General features: G+C 34.3%; 1 protein-coding gene across 2 annotated transcripts in view; it reads left to right on the top strand.

Annotated features, from left to right (window-relative positions):
- The window catches only part of LOC143245238 (uncharacterized), a 70,341-nt gene extending 51,000 nt beyond the window's left edge, over nt 1-19,341 (top strand). For both annotated transcript variants that reach the window (XM_076491367.1, XM_076491366.1), the window contains 4 exons: nt 7,478-7,693; nt 9,155-9,340; nt 10,577-10,795; nt 13,752-19,341. In XM_076491367.1, coding sequence (XP_076347482.1) covers nt 7,478-7,693; nt 9,155-9,340; nt 10,577-10,795; nt 13,752-14,059 — 929 coding nt within the window. In that variant the 3' untranslated portion in view covers nt 14,060-19,341. The remainder of the gene's footprint in view (nt 1-7,477; nt 7,694-9,154; nt 9,341-10,576; nt 10,796-13,751) is intronic.
- Nucleotides 19,342-19,579: the final 238 nt, after the last annotated feature.

Here is a 19,579-nt window from a genome sequence, read left to right as displayed (position 1 = left end):
TGTCTTATATTGCTAAATTAGGGACGGCTGGCGCAGATAGCCCTCGTGTAGCTTTGCCCGAAATTCAAAACAAACAAACAATAACGTTGCTCTTGCAGAATTCGACTACTTCAACTTGATTTGATCAGTTCACAGTGATCTTTACTCCTAGATAATTGTTTGGAACATTCCTGTTTAACCGTTTGTTTATGTGTGGATTTTAAAGGCATGCTACTAATACATGGTTTTAACGGCGGGTACCAAGTATTTCAAGTTAATTTTAGAGACTGTTCTTTAACTTGAATATTTACGATACCCCGGTATATTTAAATATTTATACAGAGAAATAATTTTAAACTTTGTCTATTTGATAGGTTAATTCACAGTTAATGTGTGAAATACGCTGCTGGCCAAAATCGTAAGGCCAATGAACGTAAAGAAAAAATATGCATTTTGCGTTGTTAGACTCAACCATTTTATTGAGTAGAGCTTCGAAAGATGAAAATAACAAAAGGGAAAATAAAAATAAAAAACGTTTTTAGCATTTAATAGGGAAAATGTGAACACTATGAAATTAGCCTAAATACTAGCTGGTCAAAAGTTTAATACCATACTGAAACGAAGCGTTAATCGGTAAACACGTAACGAAATTTAGTCATTTGTGTTCAAGTATTAGCGTTGTCAACATTTTCCATTGATATCTCCTATGTTACATTGGGTAAAAACATGACAAAGGCTAAAAAGTTGACACAGTTTGAACGTGGCAGAATTGTCGAGCTGTAAAAGTAAGGTCTCTCTCAACGTGTCATCACTGGTGAGATTGGGTGTAGTTAAACTGTTGTTGTAAATTTATTAAAAGACCCTGAGGGATAAGGAACGAGAATTACAAGTGGTCGGCCCAAGAAAATTTCGCCGGCGTTGAGCAGGAGGATTCGACGGGTTGTCCGGCAAGACATCAGCCGATCGTCGAACCAGATTAAGGCCCTTACGAAAGCAGAATGCAGCTCAAGAACAATAAGACGACATCTACGAGAGAAAGGCTTTAAAAAACCGTAAATGTCTTCAAAGGCCACGCCTCCTTCCACACCACGAAACAGCTCGGTTAAACTTTGCTGAGAAGCACCAAACATGGGGCGTAGAAAAGTGGACGAAAATTTTGTTCTCTGATGAGAAAAAATTTAACCTGGATGGTCCAGATGGCTTCCAACGTTACTGGCACGATAAGGATATCATTTTCTACATGACACAGTGGAAGAGGTTCCATCATGATCTGGGGTGCTTTCATGGAACAATGGAGCTTCAGGTTATACAGGGGCGTCAAACAGCAGCTGGCTACGTTAGCATGTTGGAGAGAGCATCCTTATTGACTGAAGGCGCTCGCTTGTTTGATAATGACTGGATCTTTCAGCATAACGAATAACATGATTCTTTTGGACCATCCAGCGTGTTCGCCCGAACTGAACCCCTTTGAAAATGTTTGGGGGGTGGATGGCAAGGGAAGTCTATAGAAATGGACGTCAATTCCAAACAGTGCATAATCTTCGTGAAGCCATCTTCACCTCTTGAAATAACATTCCAGCCAGCCTTCTGCAAACGCTTATATCGACCATGCTGAAGCGAATGCTTGAAGTTATTCGCAATGACGGCCGTGCAACTCACTACTGAGACCTCTTGTTGTGCATTTCCTACCCTGTTTAGGACTTCTTTTTGCTATAGTCTTAAAATTTTGACCAGCTAGTATTTAAGCTAATTTCATAGTGTTCACATTTTCCCTATTAAACGCTAAAAAGTTTTTCATTTTTATTTTCCCTTTTGTTATTTTCATCTTTCGAAGCTCTACTCAAATAAGTGATTGAGTCTAACAACGTAAAATGCATGTTTTTTTCTTTATGTTCATTGGTCTTAAGATTTTGGCCAGCAGTGTATGTTACCTTGATGACTATTACAATACTTGGTAAATGTCAACTATGATTATATAAGTACATATTTTAATTATCCTTGACTTCAATATAAGATAAACTGTTTGTTATACCGTCTATATTAAACCGAAAATCAGTTTATTTTTTTTACATAAAGTTCGTTGATTGTTTCGTTTCATAAGATTGTGGTCTGAGGTCCTGTTGCCACGCTGTTTGTTTGTAATTGAGCCCAAAGCTACACATGGGCTATATCTGCTCTACCTACCACAGATATCGAAACCCAGTTTCTAGCGTTGTAAGCCCGCAGATATATCGCTGTGCCATTGAGGGAGGCTCTAACTAACGAGTCATCTTATGCATCTTTTGGCAAAGCTAGTAATCTTATCCGCTGTCGTTCCAGAGGGGAGGCTATACCAACCCTGTAGGATTGACTGCTACTCGTATAACACACCCATAGCGTAAATCCCATGGAATATGTTTTTTGGTGTAGAACATATTCCAATCCAATGCACGAGCTCTAAACTCCAGAGCTCTATCACACGGCTACCCAAGCTGTAATTAGTCTAATATGCATAAGTACAAACTGTAAAAACAACAACATATATTCAGGGATCAAACTGAGTGTCCGTTAGATATTAAGTAACAAATTAAACGACTTTTACAGTAACATTCAACACGTTCTTTTGTCTCCTGTATATATAGTTTGTTTACTTTATACCTGTCTTTCAAAAAGCCCTCTTGGGTTATGGCGTGCGACTCGTAATCTGAGGGTCGCGGGTTCGCGTCCCCGTCGAACCAAACATGCTCACCCTTTCAGCCGTGGGGGCGTTATAATGTGTCGGTCAATCCCACTATTCGTTGGTAAAAGAGTAGCTTAAGATTTGGCGGTTGGTGGTGATACTAGTTGCCTTCCCTCTAGTTTTACACTGCTAAATTAGGGGCGGCTAGCGCAGATAGCCCTCGAGTAGCTTTGCGCGAAATTATAAAAAACAACAACAAAAAGCCCTCTAGTGTACAGTGTAAGAAATCGGCTTTCGATGCCTCTGGTGGGCGGAAGACAAATACCTCGTTGTGTAGCTTTGTTTAACTACCACCAATAAAAAGAAACGACCAGTTTCTCAAAATCGAATATTTTTTTGTTTTATTTTTAAAGTACAATTGTACAAGTTACTTTTATTTTGATAGACATTTCACATTCTCTTAATTTTGGTATCAGTGACGTATTTTTCATGTAACCGCGGGATAATTTTTTTAAAAAGTAGAATTTTAATCAATATCAGAATGTTTGAATTTCATTCATTACTAGCACATATATATAATTAGTGCAGTTGTGAAAAGAAGTAACACAAGATGTTACTGACGCGACATGTAGCCGTCGTTGAACGCAGTAACTGTGCGAGTATTGATTATATGTGTCGTCTGTGGTGATTGGTGCAGTAAAGACAGGTCAGCCTATCAACGTTCGTTAGACATGTTGGAAGTATACCGTCCATGATTGCTGTAGAAAATAGGATAGTAAATAATAGGTGGCGCTAAATTGGTATTATTTATTATGCTAAATGATAATTAATTTTTGATAACGCATTTTTCATGATGGTTTTTGGATATTTTTATATGTTTTGATTACTGTTATAAATGTTTATAAATATATATAATTGTGATAAACCAAAGCCACCGACCACTGACTTCTATACATTTGAAAACCAACGATTTCATATCAGTGAAAGAACTTTTATAGTGAATACAATGTAACTTTTTTTAAAATTTGTTTTAGTATTGTTATCATAATACCCAGCATTACGTATTTTCGTCCAGTTACGAAACAAGAGTAAGTTTTCAATAGCCTCGGTACTCCAAACTATTTCAGGCAAGATTAGAACAGATTAATCCCCTAAAGGGTTTGATCCTTAGAATCCCTCACTGTAATTAAATCTCAAATCATAAGGAGATAACACAGCTGTGAGCTAAAATTTGTACTTGGAAAAACGTAAAGCCATTTTATGAGCCATTATGCCGCGGCTGAAAACAAACCGTGTTTATTTTATTTTCTGTTTGTTAGATTTTGCCTTACAATCTATCTATTATCTCTAGAAAGAGATAAATTACCATCTCTTCCTGAGCCTCTTCTATCAGTAAGTGTTAATGTTAAATTCTGTTTAAAATAAACTATTCATAGGTCAAAACTAAAAAATCAACCCCGAAATAGATACAGTTGATTTAGTTTCCCAAAATGTGGCACGAGAGAAATTAGGACAGTCAGTCGTGAAGAAATATAACTTTGAACGTTTTAATAATTTTACTAATGAAAACAATAAGTAATTGTTACAACAACTTATGGCTTTTTGCTGCGTATCCAAATATTACATCTCGTCACTTAACTCATTCTCTCATTCGTTAAGAAAAATAGATGAGGGGGGGGAAGAAACATGTCTATGAAAGTAGGCGTTGATAACAAAGCTTTGGGAAACTCTGCTCTAATGGATAATACCGTTTGACTTCAAACTATCCGTTATTTACGTTTCTTATAACAAAGACACGTGCTATAGATTTGACATTTACAATAAACGTACTTTAAAAGTAACTATTTAAATATGCAACGATGTCGTTAATATTTCTAAAAACAGGTGCCTCGACTGAACATTGTTCGAATCACAATTGTTAGTTTGCTTTTGAATTTCGCGCAAAGCTACTCGAGGGCTATCTGCGCTAGCAGTCTCTAATTTAGTAATGTAAGATTAGAGGGAAGTTAGCTAGTCATTAACTCCCACTGCCAACTCTTGGGCTACTCTTTTACCAACGAATAGTGGGATTGACCGTCACGTTATAACGGCTGAAAGGGCGAGCATTTTTGGTGTGACCGGGATTCGAACCCGCGACCGAAGGATTACAACTCGAGTGTCTTAACCACCTGGCCATGCCGAGTCCCCACTGCTAAGTCAATTTTTATTTTTTAATTTCACGTTTTCAGTCGAAACTTTTCGCCTGAAAGTCGCATTAAGTTAGATATTTACATTATGGGAAAATGCTAATGTTTTTTATTGTTAGCACTCAGCTACAACAATGCGCTACTTACACTATGTCCACTAGGGAGAATCGAACCACAGGATTTCATCGTTATAAGGTCGTAAACTTATCGTTGACTTATAGAGAAACAAGAAAAACTTACACCGTTAAGTTATACTAACTTAATGTGCTAAGTTTCTAAGATCTTAAAATATCTTCTTAGGTTTGATTAAGTCGTAATACGTTTCATAATAATAATATCAGGTTTGTCTTTATTAAGTCATTATACGTTTCATAATAAACATTTCAGGATAGTTTTGATTAAGTCATAGTGTGTTTCGTGACATAAATCTTCAACGTCTGAACTTAAGTATCAACGTAAGCGTTTTGTTATTAAGTTAATTATAATGTTCTTGGGCCCGACATGGCCAAGTGTGTTAAGGCGTGCGACTCGTAATCTGAGGGTCGCGGTTTCGCATCCCCGTCGCGCCAAATATGCTCGCCCTTACAGCCGTGGGGACGTTATAATGTGACCGCCAATCCCACTATTCGTTGGTAAAAGAGTAGCCCAAGAGTTGGCGGTGGGTGTGGTGATGACTAGCTGCCTTCCCTCTAGTGTTACACTGCTAAATTAGGGACGGCTAGCACAGATAGCCCTCGAGTAGCTTTGTGCGAAATTCAAAAACAAAACAAGCAGTTAGTAAGTTAATTATAATGTTCCTAGGCCCGACATGGCCAAGTGTGTTAAGGCGTGCGACTCGTAATCTGAGGGTCGCGGGTTCGCATCCCCGTCGCGCGAAACATGCTCGCCCTTACAGCCGTGGAGGCGTTATAATGTTACGGTCAATCCCACTATTCGTTGGTAAAAGAATAGCCCAAGAGTTGGCGGTGGGTGTGGTGATGACTAGCTGCCTTCCCTCTAGTCTTACACTGCTAAATTAGGGACGGCTAGCGCAGATAGCCCTCGAGTAGCTTGGTGCGAAATTCAAAAACAAACAAACAAAAATAATGTTCTTATATTTAAAAATAACTTATTTTTAAGTTAATATTATCTACGTTTAATTTATTTGAACTTAAACTGTTTTATCATTGATTATATTTATTTAGTAGTTGAATGTCTTCTGTAGTTTTTCAATAGCGATTGGTTTGTAGTTTCTCGAATTGTATAATCATGTTCCAGTCTTTACTAATGTCGTACTTAATTTTGATAAAAACTTGGATATATTTTTTTTTACTTATCTTATAAGATGCTGCTACTTTAAAGAAAGCTCATTTCTCTGAACATACTAAAGGAGAATTACCAGTGACTGACCACTATTGACTTACCACTATTTTCAGTTCAAGATTGAACAGACATTGTAAGAATAGATGGAAATTACCCCAAATAAATATCTTTTTTTTTATCATCATTCCTACGCCTTTTATCGTGGAATCAAATTACCAACTGAGACAAAACAGAGCGAGAGAGAAGAGTTTCTTGTAAATATGAGAATTGACGTCTCTGATTTTCATTCGGTCGAAATTTCTGATACAGTTACAATAGATTGTCAAAGTTAGTGTTAACAATAACTTTGATGTTCAGGCCTTTGATTCTTTTTCCATAATTTTACTTCAGTGGTGAATATAAACGCACTTCTCATAATCAAACTGTTAAAAAAAATTTATAAATCAGCACTTTTATCTATGAATAGTCAACTAACTTTATGAAACCTGATTTAGGTCATTGAGTAAATTTATAAATAAATAGCTCCTTCTTATATTAGTTTTTGGATTCATTAGACTTGCTGATTGTCTACTGGTTTTTAGATTCAAAAGACTTCCTGATTGGTCACAGTATAATTTTTAGATTTAAAAGGCTTCCTCATTGGCCACAGTATAGTTTTTAGATTCAAAAGACTTCCTGATTGGCCATTGTATGCTTTTTTAGATTCGAAATACTTTCTGATTGGCTACTGTTTTTTTATGTTCATTTTAAGATTCAGCAAAACTTCCTCATTTGTCACTACGTGATTTTTCTCTGATAATGTAGCTCCTGTGCAGTTAGAATATACACTAAAATCAAAATCGTCTGTTTTACACTTCCTAGTAAGACTTTTTCAGAAGTCTTCATTTCTTTTATTTTATATTTATAAAGCTCTTTCTTTTATGTTTATTAGGAAACTCTGTATTTACATCAATCCATTTTGCATGAAAACTATATTCGAAAATCCCCCAGTTTACTAAGTTCTTAGTTAATTATAATTTTATTTGTGTTATATATATATATAAAACACTGAATCCATGAAACTGTTTTTACTCAAAACATAGTAAACAGTAAGTGTCTCACATTTGAATGTGCTTCACTTACAATTTATTTTAGACGTCAACGTAAGGTGCCAATTTTTTTATTTTGTATGTATGTCGGTGAAGACATTTTTAGACACAAAATACCAAGCATTACATTGAAACGATAACAACTGATGCATTAATTTTTTCTTTTGTCAATTTGTTGTGGTGATAAAAATGCTGAAACAGTGTTAGTCGTGACGAATTGTTATAGTAGTATTATATATAATTTCTTTCTTTGCTCACACTAGGAAAAGCAAGAGACCTGCTTCTACCTCCCACAGCCAAGTCTAAGACCCTTTCTGAACTAAACGGAGGGACGGTATATGATATTCTAGTGTCAGCTGTTTACAGCGGAAACCAACGAGTACCAGCCCCAAAGAAAAGGGTTCGAACTAAAGATTCGAGTGTGAATGATCTCGCTGTGAGTGATGGGTATCATTACGAAATGACTCCGAAAGAACCAGGTCTGTTTCAGTGGAAATAATTCATTAATATTGGTTGGACATCGCATGTTTATTCATGCAAAGAAAATATAATATCTTTCACTTCACTGTGTATACTATATCATAAGTGGTATCGTGGTCACATCTTTTAATTTCTTCCGATCTAACTACATAGAGTCATGTGAATCTTACAAAGTGTTCAGTAATGTACAGAATGTGATTCTACTCAGAAATTACCGACACTTGCGCAGGAATTCACTTTGTGTCAGTTCTGATGGGGTTCGGCATGGTCAGATGCTTAAATTGCAATCTGAAGATCGTGGGTTCGAATCTCCATCACACCAAACATGCTCGCCTTTTCAGCCGTGAGGGCATTATAATCTTAAGGTCAATCTCACTATTCTTTGGTAAAAGAGTAGCCCAAGAGTTGACGCTGGATGGTGATGACTAGCTGCCTTTCCTCTAGTCTTACACTACTCACTAGAAGAAGGCAGGCGCAGATAGCCCTCGAGTAGTTTTGCGCGAAATTCCCAACGAACAAAGTTGGTTGGGGGGTGAATGTGTAAAGTTCAGTGCCAATTGAGTGTTTTTCTTATAGTAAGGCCACATCGGGCTATCTGCTGAGTCCACCGAGGAGAATCGAACCCCTGATTTTAGGGTTCTAAACCCGTAGACTTTCCGCTGTACTAGCGGGACACGCCGATTGATAATCGTGAGGTGTGTAAATATAATATTAATTAAAAATACTTAAGAGTTCATTAATAGAGAACAAATGTTTTCCTTTTTACTCCACTTCATGTGCCTTTCATTAGCTTTCTGGATTTGTTACTTTAATGTTCATTGTTATAAAATCGTCATGTCTAATGAGTTGTCTACATTCGATATCTGTTCTTCAAACTGTCATTTCAATATAACGTATAATTTTACGACAATGTTACTGTCGTTTCTACCATTGTATTGTATTGTTTTGAATTGCGCACAAAGCTACTCGAGGGCTATCTGTGCTAGCCGTCCCTAATTTAGCAGTTTAAGGCACTACCCACTGACAACTCTTGGGCTACTCTCTTACCAACGAATAGTGAGATTGACCGTCACATTATAACGCCCTCACGGCTGAAAGGCCGAGCACGTTGGGTGTGATGGGGATTCAAACCCGCGATCCTCAGATTACGAGTCGATTGCTTTAACCACCTGGCCATGCCGGGCCTGTTTAACTTTAATTCATTTACTATAGAATTTTAAGTTGTCTTTTATGAAATTAAATTAATGTCGTCCACTTTGCCGATAAGATTTAATATTGTTCTTTACCATTTAAAACTATGTATATATTCGACTCAATGCCAAGTACCAATGTGCTTAGAATAAACCGTAAATTAATTTATTATATTTTGTCAAACACTAGACTTACACAAAAGTTGTGTATATATTTTGTAGCATGGACGTGTTCTCAACCAATCACAGCTTTCTTCTTCAATTTCACAGAATGTAACTGCAGTGAACCGGGCATGGTGGCCTGCACAAGAATGCACGGAACTGTGAAATGCACGTGTTTTCCTGGTTATGCCGGTAGATGGTGCGAGAGTTGTTCACCCGGCAATTATCGAGATGGAAAAGAATGTAAACCTTGCCCTTGTAGCAACATTACATCATCAGGAAATTGTTCATTAGGTTACTGTTTTTCCTATTGAGTTTTTCGATGGTCTTTTTGCATAATTGTAACTTAAAGTAAGCAATCCCTATTTGTTCTGTAAAACTTTGAATTAGATATTTTTGCCTGTAAATAACTAAATGTTATCCAGCGAAATGCAAGCGAGAAAAATTATTAACCTTTATGTAAAGTGTTTGTCTTATATTAGGCCTCGTTAGTCAACCTGTTGAGAAATCGAACTGCTGATGTTAACGTTAATAACATATACTTACCGCTGTAACAGCGAGGAACGTTAACCGTTATGCAAAAGTATAAACGAGAATCATCTTATCAAACAAAGATAGGCTGTTCTCTTCGCATACTGCATTGCCTGTTGAAGCATTGTAAATAAGTAGGCCTAACATTTTCAATAGAGATTATATTAGAACGGTAGATATTTTTACACTTCTTGAACTTTTATTTCAATATTTCAACGAATGTTTTTCATTCTATCCAATACAACAATCCCTGTACTTTTATTTCAATATTTCAACGAATTGTTTTCATTCGATCCAATACGACAATTCGTGAACGTTTATTTCAGTATTTCAACGCAGTTTTTAAAGTCACCAATACAACAATCCCTGTACTTTTATTTCAATATTTCAACGAATGTTTTTTCATTCGATCCAATACAACAATCCCTGTACTTTTATTTCAATATTTTAACGAATGTTTTTCATTCTATCCAATACAACAATCCCTGTACTTTTATTTCAATATTTCAACGAATTGTTTTCATTCTATCCAATACAACAATCCCTGTACTTTTATTTCAATATTTTAACGAATGTTTTTCATTCTATCCAATACAACAATCCCTGTACTTTTATTTCAATATTTTAACGAATGTTTTTCATTCTATCCAATACAACAATCCCTGTACTTTTATTTCAATATTTCAACGAATTGTTTTCATTCTATCCAATACAACAATCCCTGTACGTTTATTTCAATATTTCAACGAATTGTTTTCATTCTATCCAATACAACAATCCCTGTACTTTTATTTCAATATTTCAACTGATTGTTTTCATTCTATCCAATACGACAAATCATGTACGTTTATTTCAGTATTTCAACACAGTTTTAAAGTCACCAATACAACAATCCCTGTACTTTTACATCAACGTTGCTACATTTCAATAAAGAAAAAAGTAATCCTCTTATTAACCACAACAACGACCTCATTTTTTACTTTTCTTTCTTGTCTTTAGACAAAGCCGGAAAGGTCACGTGCACGTCATGTCTACCAGGACACAGGGATGTTCTGTGTAATTCCTGTACGGCCGGCTATCACTGGAAGGAAGGCCGCTGTGTACCATTAAATTGTCTGAGTTTTAGCCTGTGTGCAGAACAACGGGATGACCCCAGTTGCACTGACTGCATATACCTGATGGAAAACCTGGGATCACCGACCGCACAGAAGAGTTCCTGTATGTGAAATTACTGTTGTTTACTCGGTCTATTTTAATCAGTCCTTTTTTTATTTGTCTTTTATTATCTACATATTATTTTTATTACAGTTTTTACCATATTTGTCATTCTGATAGGTTTTTTGTCTTTCCTTTACTATCACTGTAAATATTCTAGTGTTTAGGATAATGGACTTCCTCGCGTTTAATCAAACATTGGTCGTTTCAGTCTCGTTATTGGTTCCGTGGGTCTCGACACCAACGACACATGGTGGGGAGAAAATTATCTTGTGTAGCTGGGTGTTGATTGGTTAAAAACTAGATCTGAGTGTAATTTGGAAACTTCTCTCACTTATTTTATCCAATTCTGAAAAACGATATTTTAAAGTTCATGTGATAGAGTACCAAGAAGAAAACATGTAGTGCTATCTATTTAATTTGTGAAATATAATTAGATATATAGTACCTTTAAAACATATAGTGTCATCTGTTTAATTTGTAAAATATAATTAAATATATAGTACCTTTAAATCATATAGTGCCATATGTTTAATTTGTAAAATATAATTAAATATGTAGTACTTTCAAAACATATAGTGCCATATGTTTAATTGGTAAAATATAATTAAATATGTAGTACCTTTAAAACATATAGTACCATCTGTTTAATTTGTAAAATATAATTAAATATGTAGTACTTTTAAAACATACAGTGTCATCCGTTTAATTTGTAAAATATAATTAAATATCTAGTACTTTTAAAACATATAGTGCCATCTGTTTAATTTGTTAAAATATAATTAAATATGAAGTTCCTTTAATGAATTCATTTCCGTTTAATTTTTAACGTAATAACGATCAGTTCCTCTTTTCACCTTAACATATACCCAACTATTTGATACACAACATGCAGTCATACACATATATTTTATTTTACCCAACTATTTGACACACAACATGCAGTCATACACATATATTTTATTTTACCCAACTATTTGATACACAACTTGCAGTCATACACATATATTTTATTTTACTTAGCTATTTGATACACAGCTTGCAGTCATACACATATATTTTATTTTACCCAACTACTTGATATACATCTTGCAGTCATACACATATATTTTATTTTACCCAACTATTTGATTCACAACATGCAGTCATACACATATATTTTATTTTACTTAGCTATTTGATATACATCTTGCAGTCATACACATATATTTTATTTTACCCAACTATTTGATACACAACATGCAGTCATACACATATATTTTATTTTACCCAACTATTTGATACACAACATGCAGTCATACACATATATTTTATTTTACTTAGCTATTTGATATACATCTTGCAGTCATACACATATATTTTATTTTACCCAACTATTTGATACACAACATGCAGTCATACACATATATTTTATTTTACCCAACTATTTGATACACAACATGCAGTCATACACGTATATTTTATTTTACTTAGCTATTTGATATACATCTTGCAGTCATACACATATATTTTATTTTACCCAACTATTTGATACACAACATGCAGTCATACACATATATTTTATTTTACCCAACTATTTGATTCACAACATGCAGTCATACACATATATTTTATTTTACTTAGCTATTTGATATACATCTTGCAGTCATACAGATATATTTTATTTTACCCAACTATTTGATACACAACATGCAGTCATACACATATATTTTATTTTACCCAACTATTTGATACACAACATGCAGTCATACACATATATTTTATTTTACCCAACAATTTGATATACAGCTTGCACTCATACACATATATTTTATTTTACCCAACAATTTGATATACAGCTTGCAGTCATACACATATATTTTATTTTACCCAACAATTTGATATACAGCTTGCAGTTATACACATATATTTTATTTTACCTAACAATTTGACATACAGCTTGCAGTCATACACATATATTTTATTTTACCAAACAATTTGATACACAGCTTGCAGTCATACACATATATTTTATTTTACCCAACTATTTGATATACAGCTTGCAGTCATACACATATATTTTATTTTACCCAACAATTTGATATACAGCTTGCAGTTATACACATATATTTTATTTTACCCAACAATTTGACATACAGCTTGCAGTCATACACATATATTTTATTTTACCCAACAATTTGATACACAGCTTGCAGTGATACACATATGTTTTATTTTACTCAACAATTTGATACACAACATGCAGTCATACACATATATTTTATTTTACCCAACAATTTGATATACAGCATGCAGTCATACACATATATTTTATTTTACCCAGCAATTTGATATACAGCTTGCAGTCATACACATATATTTTATTTTACCCAACAATTTGATATACAGCTTGCAGTCATACACATATATTTTATTTTACCCAACTATTTGATATACAGCTTGTAGTCATACACATATATTTTATTTTACCCAACAATTTGATACACAACATGCAGTCATACACATATATTTTATTTTGCCCAACAATTTGATACACAACATGCAGTCATACACATATATTTTATTTTACCCAACAATTTGATACACAACTTGCAGTCATACACATATATTTTATTTTACCCAACAATTTGATACACAACTTGCAGTCATACACATATATTTTATTTTACCCAACAATTTGATACACAACATGCAGTCATACACATATATTTTATTTTACTTAGCTATAAAACATGCAGTAATTTGTTTACTTAATACTTACTAAAAATTTAAATAAATAAACTTTTATTTATTCTCAATGTCTATTTGAGATCTCTTAACACATTCTGACGAACCAGTATTAAGTTTCGATTCATGAGTTCGGAAACAATGTGTGAAAGGGATAGAGTGAGTTTCAGATTTGTTTTTGTTGGAGAATTAAAATATAATTATTATTCTTGTTGTTTACTGATTTTTTCAGCCCGCTCAATAGCAGATGGAACAGTTCCGTTGATTGCTGTTGTTGTCACCCTTGGTGTGATTCTATTGGTTGCAGGTAGTGCCACGTGTTACAGATATTGGTCCCATAGGCGGAGTAGACCACGCCTTCCTTTCTGGAGTATCGAACTCCGCGAGGAGAAACTGAATCTCAGTTCCGAATGCCAGTACCAACATTTAGATGCTGCCACCAATAAGGTCGTGCAAGCCACAGCTGATGACGTCGAACCTGATAACTCACTACCGCGAAACTCTAACCCTAAGAAGTTTTTCAGAACTATGGAAGTATAAGATCTTCGGCTGTTTCAGAAACACAGAAAGAAAAGGAGATAAATTATCACTTTCTAGTCAAAGAGAAATAAAGATCGCAAGGAGTGAAATAAATTATTTACAAAACTCAGTTAATGATAAACCTGACCTACAACCTCTTTTATTAAGCAAAACATTATGAGACTTTGGCTCAAAGTATACCATATTATTGTAGCTGAATTTGGACTTAGTTGTGCAACAAACTGTTATCCAGTATTGACTGATTAACCAAAAATCATTAACTATTGTTAATTTCGTTCAGAACGTACTGAAAGAATATTCTAGAATTAGGTGGCGTGCATCAGTACCAAAGACACTTCATATTGTTAGAATGTCGTTTCAACTTTGTTCAACTACATTTTAGACCTTTTGTGGCTTAGTTTGGCGGCTTTTATAGTTTTGTTTTGTTTTAATATTGAACTTTAAGGGACACACCTGTCCGGAACGTGCCAAGCTAAATGCAGTCTTTGTTTTGTCAACGTCGCCGTATTACCTACCGTCTTAACCTATTTGGTATATCGTATCATCATATTTTTTCGTGTTTATTATTCTTCAGTATGTTCTTAATCCATTAATATTACCGTCTTCGTGAGAGGACGTAACGTTTTGAATTTCTACGTTTAGTATTTCAATATTGTCATATCTTGTTTTGTTTTATACCAATGTAAAGTGACTGTGTTGAAGGACTGTACTTCTTATTACGTATTCACCTTAATTCCTGTCCAACAGTTGTCCAGATAATCACATCTGTCTTATTTCCATGGTCCATAACTAACCAGTTACAATGTGGATTAATCCTGTGGCGGTTCTATGTTCTTGTCCTCCACTGTTCCAAATCTATCTAATTATCATGTGGCCTAGTCCTATTGTGGTTCTGTGTTCTTGTTCTCCACTGTTCAAATCTATCTAATTATCGTGTGATCTAGTCCTATTGTGGTTCAATGTTCTTGTTCTCCACTGTTCCAAATCTATCTAATTATCATGTGGCCTAGTCCTATTGTGGTTCTGTGTTCTTGTTCTCCACTGTTCAAATCTATCTAATTATCGTGTGATCTAGTCCTATTGTGGTTCAATGTTCTTGTTCTCCACTGTTCCAAATCTATCTAATTATCATGTGGCCTAGTTCTATTGTGGTTCTGTGTTCTTGTTCTCCACTGTTAAAATCTATCTAATTATCGTGTGATCTAGTCCTATTGTGGTTCAATGTTCTTGTTCTCTACTGTTCCAAATCTATCTAATTATCGTGTGGCCTAGTCCTATTGTGGTCCTATGTTCTTGTTCTCCACTGTTCCAAATCTATCTAATTATCGTGTGATCTAGTTCTATTGTGGTTCTATGTTCTTGTTCTCTACTGTTCCAAATCTATCTAATTATCGTGTGATCTAGTTCTATTGTGGTTCTATGTTCTTGTTCTCTACTATTTCAGATCTATACAATTATCATGTGGCGTAGCCCTATTGTGGTTCTATGTTCTTGTTCTACACTGTTCCAAATCTATCTAATTATCGTGTGGCCTAGTCCTATTGTGGTCCTATGTTCTTGTTCTTATTGTGTTTCATTGTGATTATCACGTCTTAGCAACTACTGCCTTAACTTTTTACTAGTAATCATACCTGTGTTTTATATCCCAGGCTTATTTACCAGGTATTTTCAAATAGTGTTCAAGACCTGTTCTGTTTATGTTCTCATTTTACCTTGTTTCAACTGTTTTCTGATAATCATTATTTGCTATTTTCAACTAGAGTTCAAAGCCTGTTCTCTTTATGTCCTTCTCTTGCTTTGTTTTAAGTCTGTTCTGATTATCATATTTTTGCCCTCTGTGTTTTCGGCTGTACCAAGATAACATACCTCTTTATTTGCACTCCATGTCTATGTACGTTAATACACTGTTTTCTACTATCACAGATCCCTTCAGATTAAGTCTATGTACGTTAATACAATGTTTTGTACTATCACAGATCCCTTCAGATTAAGTCTATGTACGTTAATACAATGTTTTCTATAATCACAGATCCCTTCAGATTAAGTCTATGTACGTTAATACAATGTTTTTACTATCACAGATCCCTTCAGATTAAGTCTATGTACGTTAATACACTGCTTTCTACTATCACAGATCCCTTCAGATTAAGTCTATGTACGTTAATACAATGTTTTCTCTAATCACAGATCCCTTTAGATTAAGTCTATGTACGTTAATACAATGTTTTCTATAATCACAGATCCCTTCAGATTAAGTTTATGTACGTTAATACACTGTTTTCTACTATCACAGATCCCTTCAGATTAAGTCTATGTACGTTAATATACTGTTTTCTACTATCACAGATCCCTTCAGATTAAGTCTATGTACGTTAATACAATGTTTTCTACTATCACAGATCCCTTCATCTTAATACACTGTTTTCTACTATCACAGATCCCTTCAGATTAAGTCTATGTACGTTAATACAATGTTTTCTACTATCACAGATCCCTTCATCTTAATACACTGTTTTCTACTGTCACAGATCCCTTCAGATTAAGTCTATGTACGTTAATACAATGTTTTCTACTATCACAGATCCCTTCAGATTTCTGTATTTCTGTTTCTATTACTGTCCTCCTATATTATCATACCCTCGCAGATAATCAGGTCCACCATTTTAAGATAATCCAGATTAAAGTAATCCATTCCATTTGTGTTATAAGTCTATCCAGGTTATCATTATCTAATATTTTACTATTTCGGGGCAGTTCAAAATTATCATCGTGCTCAAGTTACTTTTCTCTATTTTCCTGGTATACCCAAATTACCATATCCCTGTTTTCTATTTTCCTGGTATATCCAAATTACCATATCCATGTTTTTTATTTTCTTGGTATACCCAAACTAAAATATCCCTGTTTTTATTTTCCTGGTATATCCAAATTACCATATTCCTGTTTCTCTATTTTTCTGGAAAACTCAAACTAAAATATCTGTTTTTTTTTTATTTTCCTGGTATGCCCAAATTACCATATCCCTGTTTTTATATTTTCTTGGTATACCCAAATTAAAATATTCCTGGTATATCCAAATTACCATATTCCTGTTTTCCTTTGTTACACGTCACTACAGTTTGATCAGTCATTTCTTGATCTGATTGAAAATCGTAAATCATGATTAATGCTTAAAAGAATATCGCATACATCTAGTGTCTGTAAGGGTCAATTGGTCCTTTTTTAAGTATCTTTTAGTACTGGGCGATTTTGAGACAGTATTAGAAATTGGTAACAGTCATAGAAGTTTAAGTCAGATATTGAACAAAGCTGTGAATAACTCGGGTAGAAAACACTTACCTAATTTTTCAAATGTATTTTGGAACAATGTTATGTACAATATGTTATTCGCTAGTAATGTTTCCAACCAGTGATTTTCGCGGTCAATAAATAAATGATACAATAATAAATCAATACTTCTTTAACCCCTTTACATCGGAAGGAAAACACATGTAGGATTTTCTAACTATTTCAAATATATAACTACTCATATTTAAATTTAATCATTAAAACGTGTGGCCTGGCATGGCCAAGCGTGTTGAGGCGTTCGATTCCTAATCTGAGGGTCGTGGGTTCGAATTCCGGTCGCACCAAACATGCTCGCCCTTTCAGCCGTAGGGGCGTTATAATATGACGGTCAATCCCACTATACGTTGGTAAAAGAGTAGCCCAAAAGTTGACAGTGGGTGGTGAGAACTATATGCGCTAGCCGTCTCTAATTTAGCAGTCATTTTTTACCAACGAATAGTGGAATAGATCGTAATATCATAACGCCCCCACGGCTGAAAGGACGCGCATGCTCAGTATGAGTGGTTTTCGAATTAAAATTATGGAAAGATACAAATTAATAAAACCTATTATTGACGGAGTGATAGTTTTTATCTGTGTGTTTTAATTTCTGTATCATCAGTCATTCATAATTGCGTATGTTAAACATTACCGAAAGCCACGGTAAACTGTACAACACCTAGTTTTCTAGAAGCAAAATGAAAACTTTATATTCCTTTGGAGTAGAAGGAAATATGTCAAAACTTGTAGACTTCCACGTGAGATGGTCAATTTTTCCATCATATTTCGCAAATGAAAAAGGAGATTACATGCTTATATATATCTTGTTGTGGTTTACTGAAATGTGTAGATACTTTTACTGCAGTTTTTTAAAATCTCAGGTTTCGCATGCTTACACTTTTCACTACGTATTTTATCTGGTGGTTTTACAAGTTATGTTTTTATTATTTTCATTTCATTTTGGTTTAAACGTCCCCAACTAACAGTGTGTTTAAACTGATAAATCTCTTGTAAAGTACTTCGAATGTATATTAACACATTGAAGTAAAATTACCTTGGCAATTATTACTAAATTTTACGAGTAAGCATGAAACGCCAGTAAGGCACTGAAAAACGTTCGTTTACAGCGGATGCTTTTGATTTGGAATTCAAAAAAAGTAAAACGCCCCGCGTTGTTTTTATTGTAATTTTAGTGCGTGTACTATTTATTCTCTAGGTAATCGTTAAGCCTAAAAAATGTTTTGCAGCTCCACAACTTATTTTGAATGCGAAAGTGGTATTATATGTATATATAAAGTAGCTGGAGTGAATGTAATATGCGATAAGTTACGTAGCCACGTACGTAACGCCAAGAAGAAGAGCAAACATTTAATCTGATTAAATTAATTTCATTAAATAATTATTAACCATTTAAAAGTAATTAATTTGAATTCGAAAATTTATCAATGTTCGCACATAATGTTTTTTCTTCGAAGAATAACTCGAAAGTAGCCACATTAGCTCGATGTTAAATGTGGACGTAATACAAGTATACTTTTGCTTTTTGGTGGTTTCTCAGACGTTTGGTTAATGATGACGTATTGTTTTCCAACATGAATTAACATAGTCAACGTTCAGAGGACTGGTAATAAGTCATTGATGTATTGCGTCAGTCCTCGATGCATTGTTCCTTACCTTGTATCAAGTACCTGTTGTATGTAAGTTTTCAACTACCAGTTGTTAAATAACTCTATATAAGTTGTTTATACCACTTGTGAACAGTCATAATGTTATCTGTGTTATCTTTCAAATATATAATCCTTAAATTACGTTTTACTAGAACGTTAGTACAAGTGATTGTCCGTAATAGAATCTAGTAGTTAACGAGAATTGTGTAAATGCTTGTAAACTGTGTTATTTTTATTATGTTGTATGTATTAAAGTGAATAAGGAATACATTAAAGGGCATGACACCTTACTGAGTGGCGAGTGATCGTTTTCACTATTAACTGAATGGAGAATATATTAGATAGCAAAACCCGTTTACGAATAGTCTTAATAATTTTCATTGTTAAAGAACACTGTTGTGGAATACAGTATTGAAATACATTTTATATTAATGGAATAGAAGTTTCACAAACAGGAAGAAACAACCAATAGGAAGGAGACACGTCATTGGTTTGTATGTATAATATATACGGAAATGATCAAATT

This window comes from Tachypleus tridentatus, chromosome 2, assembly GCF_004210375.1.
Source record: "Tachypleus tridentatus isolate NWPU-2018 chromosome 2, ASM421037v1, whole genome shotgun sequence".
In the NCBI taxonomy this organism is placed as follows: domain Eukaryota; kingdom Metazoa; phylum Arthropoda; class Merostomata; order Xiphosura; family Limulidae; genus Tachypleus; species Tachypleus tridentatus.
The sequence above is the reverse complement of the archived record's forward strand: the minus strand, read 5'-3'. Positions and strand labels throughout refer to the sequence as shown.